We start from the raw sequence: 6000 nt of genomic DNA, 5'->3' as shown, positions 1-6000 counted from the left end.
GGAGCTTCTGTGAGAGTGGCTAGCTTTTGCTCACCACATGCTTTAATGAGCTAAGGGTGCCGATGACTTTGTTGCTAATTCACTGGTTCTCTTTCCTTGCTCAACTTTTGGTAGGTGCTAACCACAGCATACCAGGAACACCCAACATGACCTGCTGTGTTGGAGATGCTCTGACCCAGTCTTATTTCAGATTTGTCCTTATTTCACCACATCAACTTTGCAAACTGACTGTTATCTTGCTTCCTAAAATATCCCACTCCTTGACAGCTGCAACTGTAACAAGATATTCAATGTTATTTACTTCACCTGTTAGTGCTTTTAATGTTATGGTTGACTGTGATTGTGGACAGTGTTGAATTCCAGGGTGAATTCTCCCAGCTTGTGATTGAGTTTGCAAATCCACAGTAAAACATAATCAGGATACATACTGAAGATGAACGAATGACTGTATGAACAATTGAATCAATGTGAAACTGTAAAACAACCATAAAGCCAGCACAGTAATGACATTTTGTGCTTTTTATTCAAGAAACAAATCTGTTCCATGCATGCATTTCATTAGGGGATTGTAGAAAGGTAGAACCGCGGTATTTTATCACTGTTGCACTTTTTTTCCCAAGACACTTGTCGCTCTATCGCTGTATGGCAGTAAGGGAGCCCTGATTTTTCACCACAACGCTTCCGCTCTCCTGGCGCGCGCATGGGGAAGGGGGTTGGGGAATTTTACAAGAGATCCTGGAATGCGAGCGTGCACGCGCCCTCGCGCGCTACACACGAGCACGAGCGGCGGCGTAGCTTCGTCAGGTCTGGAGTTTTCAAGGAGTGAGAAACACAGGAGGTAGGAATAACGATGCCGGGGAAGAAATGACAAGTTTGAAAGTTTTAAACCGGGAACACCGGGAACAATTCGAGCGGAACTCTGGAATAAAGCACCTTTACTGAAGGTAACAGTGTGTGTGCGCGCGCGAGGCCTCAGGAATAATAATAATAATTACTATTATTATTGTTTTGTTTTCTAACTTTTTCTGCGAAACTCGACTGTAAAACACCAGCGTGTCTTCGCGCCGGGTAAAGAAAAGCTTCCCACTGAGACTTTGTGCTTCACAAGGCCATTGTTTACAATGTTTAACTTCTCAGCCGTGGTTTGTATAGAAACATAAACGTGTGTAAAAACACACGTTATTAAACACGCACCGAGTAAAAGAACAACACAAGCGGACAGGTTGTGTGTTGAGTTTAACGCGAATGTGAACGAAACTTGATGAAAACCTCGCTAGCTTAGCCACAGCCGTACTGTAGGTCTGTACGGGTTAAACAATGGGCTACAAAAAGTGTCTCTGAGCTACAAGTTAACACGTAAGTTATGTGACACTGTTCCTCCATCTACACCGCGTTTCTCTGTCTTTTTTTTTTCCTGCAGGTGTCTGTCGTCTGTTTGGTCTGAAACGATGCCCGGAGAAACTCAGGACTGATCCGAATTTTACTTCCTTTTAGATCCCAAGTGTGAAATATGATCAAAGGCGAGAGGACACTGAGGAGCGCGTCTCCTCACAGAAATGCGTACAAGGCGGACTTCCACGCCATCAAGTGCTCCTTTGATGGAACCAAGTCCGACACCGGGTCCAAGTCCTCTGCTAATGGCTCCTCTGGTGAGCTCCGTGAGGACATAGCGAGAGGACGGAACTTTGGCAACCGTGTCCATAAGATCAAGAACATCTTTCTACAGATGGATAGCCAGCAGCAAGAGAGTCAAGATGGAAAAGCCATCGTGAATGCTCCTCAGATCTCCCCGCCACCAAAATTCCCAGTCAGTGGCACCTCCAAAACAGGCCCGAACGTATTGGACCTTCAGAGCGACAGGACCCCAAAAGGAGAGGAAGCCGAGATCGATAAAGCGGCCTTGGCGGAAAAGTTTTCTGTGACTAGAAAACTATTTGAGAGGGGTATGAAAGATCAGACTACAGTAGAGAAGCAGGCCCCAGGCCGGGCCTCTGGACGCCTTTCCCAGGGTAGTGTGTGTGAAGAAAGGACAGCTAGCAAGAAACCTGTAGCATCATCTGAAAATGGCGGCAACAACAGCATTGTTAAAACAGATCAAAGCCCTGCCTCGCCGGAGAGCAAGGATGCTGAGAACTCGAAGCAGATCAATCGATTATTAAATGCAGGACCTATATCGAGAAGACTGGAGAATTTCATGGCAGATAGCGATAATGAAGAATCAGCAAGAACATCAGCTAAAACACCAGAGAAGGTGAACAGCCCTACAGAAAGATCAGGACCTGTGTCCCCAGTAAAAAACACCACTCACAAACCAACTTCACCTTTAAATGACCACTTTCAGTATCCAACCTCCCCCAGTAATCATCCCAAACCAGTTTTCTCTCCGACCTCACCAACCATTGACCTGGCAACAAAATCAATCTCGTCAGTCGCTCAGGAACCATCTAAGCCCACCTCTCCTACCACAAAAGGCAGTGATGAAACCTGCGTCCCCGCTTCCAGACATCCGTCCTCATCAGCTGAGGGTTTTAAAAAATCTTGCACAGACACTGAGGAAACCAAACCCATAAGTGATTCTCCTAGGGATCAGAGGTCATCAGATTTTATCAGCAGTTTTTACAACAGAGTCAAGGGTCCAGAGGCTGCTAAGCGCGAGTCCATTCGGAGTTCATCCGGAGACACGGTACCTCCTCACTCCCAGCAGAGCTTGGATCCTACTCGGGCAAGAGTGGTCCGTGCAGAGCTAGTCAGGGTCCAGAACGAATCATCTGAAAGCGAGGAGAATGAGGATGACTGTGTATTTGAAGAGCTGAAGCTCAAAAGGGAGCTCAGTCCTGATATCCTGAAAGGAGGTCTGACCAAAGAAGCTTCAATTCCTTCATCTCAAGATGACCTTCATAAGGTTACAGCGGTCAAGAAGCAGGAAACGGAAGATTCTCTGTTACAGGAAGGACAGTTGGAGGGACAGAGAGCGAAGCTGGCAAAGCAGGAGAGTGACAATCAGTCTGATGATGAAGAAGAAATGGAGGAAGACAGTGAGCAAGATGACGAGGATGAATGTGGAAAGACATCACCAGTGTTTTATAGCTTTGAAAATGCAGCGTTTGTAGATGATAAGGAGACAGGACCTGTTCAAATGGAAGAAGATGAGGAGGAGGAGGAGGCAGAAGATGATCAGGACTATGAGGAGTATGATGAAATTATTGGTCTCTCAGAGGAGGAAGAATGTTCACCCAGAAGGAAGGTTTGCTTCTCCAGTGCACCAATACGGGTACGTGAAAATGATTTTATATTAAATCCAACAAAACACTTAGGTGAATCAGTTACCTTCACATGTTCATGTTTTTGTAGGCACTTCTGTTTTGCTGGCAGTTGGTTGTGAACCTTCTTTGTAATGCACACTGAAGAAATGTCTTATGATATGATATTTTTGTTATATAGTTAAAGTGCCAACATATACAGAGTGAAGCACATAGTTGACTCAATCCACTTCGCTGCTTGTTGACGTAAAGTTCGGTATTGGACTTTTCCTGTCCTAATCGAATTTTCATGTGTATTTCTCTGTTACAACTGAATAACTCTGTTCTTGCTCACATTCCATGCCTGTGCTTTTTTTTTTTACACTTTGTTAATAATCAGCTCTGGTTTTTGTTTATCCCTGACGGTTAAAAGAATTACTAGAGGCAGCAGTGGGCATGTGATGCCAAACTACAAGCAGGTACCTGCACCTGGAGCAGGCATTCCATGCTACAAACAGGCGTGGCCGAGGTGTTTGTGTGTCTCTTTGTGCTGTGTGTATTATAGGTCTTGCCTCACATGCTATCTTACTGTCTCATCTTTACTGGGACGGAAGTATGAAAAACACCATTCTCTGTGTGCTGTAAACAGTTTGTGGGTAGGAGTGGGCAGTATTGCAAAAATATCATGATCATTGAGGCTTTTTTAGACTCCAAAAACTCGAGACTTAAATTATAATTTAACTATATAATTGAATAATAATTTAACTGTTATAAAAAAGGTCTCAAATCTGATTGGTCAGAAGGTTTATTCATTTTCTGAAACCGCACTACTCTGACAGGACAGCAGGGCAATCTGTCATTTAATAAACAGCTTTATATCAATGTACTCCTTTTAATATTTTATCGTTTCTATAGTGGCCGCGCCTTCACAGGGTCTTGTAGGGTTCATATAATCTAAGGCTCAGTTTTGGTGAAGCTCTCTGTAGGCAATGTTTATTGAACAGTTTTGGAAGGAGTCTCCAAGGGTGAGCACTTTGTAATGGTCAGGAAAGTCTTTGGAGATGGAGTTTGTGCTTTGCGGTTTCTTAGTTACAAGACAAGTGGTTTTCTATTTATGTGTTTATTTATTGATTTGTGTTTTAGAGACTTTGATATAGGAAATGAAGAGATTGTTGATAGAGAAAAAAGACTGGCTGTTATAAGTGAAAATACAGTCTAACTTGTGTGGGGATTGTCTACAACAGTAAACATAACTGTAAAAGGATAAAAAGTACCACATGCATTTCTTTAATAAACAAAAGTTTCTACCACAATTGTTATGTTTAATAAACAGTAACAATTGTGGTCCAATGGTAAATCCTTCTGTTCTGATGCACAGAGGCAACTGCATATAAAATCTGTGTAAAGCACTTTTTGAAGTACAGTAGGTTGATGCTTCTCCTCACAGGCATCATAAAAAAGGGTCAGAGGCTGTTCTGAGGTCAGCTTAAGCACATGCCTGTGGTGAAGTGTTTACAACATAACAATGTGTTAATAAGGTGGGGTTTAAGGACTGCTCTGCTTTACACCCCATAATGAATGTCATCTTATTCATCTTACACAGCTGATGAAATGCAGCTTTTCTGCACTCAATCTGTAATTGTGAAACAGAGAGTGTTCTTGTCCTAACATGAGAGGGTTGTTTTTTGTGCATCATGGACGCTTTTCAGTCTCTTTCATCATCAGTTGTGCTCTGAAAAGATTTACTGCCATGTGAGTGAAGGCTAACAAGCAAGATGATGGTGTAAGGCCCAGTGGATGGTAGCTGCACAGCTAGTATATAAGTAGCCTTGAATAATGATTAGTCAGACATTTGTACATGTTTCAGGCAAAATCAGTGTGGAGGCTGAAGGTCCAAACAATGTCTAAAATAGTCTCTAAAATCTCAGCATCTCTGGTGTTGACTGACAGCCGAGATAAGTGTACTGTAATATTAAATGTGCAAACCATTCCAGGAATTTTACAGAGAGGCCATGATGGCCATATTTAGAGGACTACAGAAAGCGGCAGAAAGCACTTCTTTTAGGAAGTGCCCAAGTAGCATATCTAAGGCCTCGAAACGTGTCTCGAAACAGAACAAACACTAAGAAAAACCTTGAGGCAAGATGTTTTGAATGATTAAATAAAAAAGAAATTCAGATGTATTCTATTATATACAGCGAACACGCATCTCTCAACAAACTGCAATCGTTTTCATTTACAGCCTGTCAGCTTTAATTAGTTAAAGGTTAGTCAGACATCTTGAAATTAAATAAGTACATATTCTTTGCTCTGCGTTTGGACTTGTTTTGCCAACAATTAATCTCTCTCTCTCTGACTCTCTCTCTCTGATATTCTCTCTCTCTCTAATTCTCTTTTCCCCTCTCTCTCTCTGATATTCTCTCTCGCGCTCTCTTTCTCTCATTCCCTCTCTCACTCTCTCTCTTTTTTGAATTTCAGTGTTTAATTGTGTAATGGAAGCCCAGTTTACTGTAGGATTGGGCGATTCGCTTCTGTTATTTCCTCTTTGAACATTGAGTTTGTGTGTAGATTTGTCAGGCCAGTTTAGGATAAGAGGGAAGACTTGGAACAATTAGAATGGTTGATGCAGTCTACATGGCTGTGGGTCATTTAAATTCATTATATATAAGGAAGCATCCAAAATGAACTACAGGTATTTATGGTTTGTTTAGAATTTTCCCCACCACTAAATACACAAGTTACAGTAATGTGCGTCATGCCA

At 42.4% G+C, this 6000-nt stretch overlaps 1 protein-coding gene across 3 annotated transcripts in view; it reads left to right on the top strand.

The window, feature by feature from the left end:
* The first annotated feature begins 755 nt into the window (after nucleotides 1-755).
* The window catches only part of ppp1r9ala (protein phosphatase 1 regulatory subunit 9A-like A), a 31273-nt gene continuing 26028 nt past the window's right edge, over nucleotides 756-6000 (top strand). For 2 of the 3 annotated variants that reach the window (XM_060876531.1, XM_060876529.1), the window contains exons 1-2: nucleotides 756-944; nucleotides 1421-3271. In XM_060876531.1, the coding sequence (XP_060732514.1) occupies nucleotides 1511-3271 (1761 nt within the window). In that variant the 5' untranslated portion in view covers nucleotides 756-944; nucleotides 1421-1510. The remainder of the gene's footprint in view (nucleotides 945-1420; nucleotides 3272-6000) is intronic. The other variant, XM_060876530.1, reaches the window with a different exon arrangement.

This window comes from Tachysurus vachellii, chromosome 8 (genome assembly GCF_030014155.1).
Source record: "Tachysurus vachellii isolate PV-2020 chromosome 8, HZAU_Pvac_v1, whole genome shotgun sequence".
In the NCBI taxonomy this organism is placed as follows: Eukaryota; Metazoa; Chordata; class Actinopteri; order Siluriformes; family Bagridae; genus Tachysurus; species Tachysurus vachellii.
The sequence above is the reverse complement of the archived record's forward strand: the minus strand, read 5'-3'. Positions and strand labels throughout refer to the sequence as shown.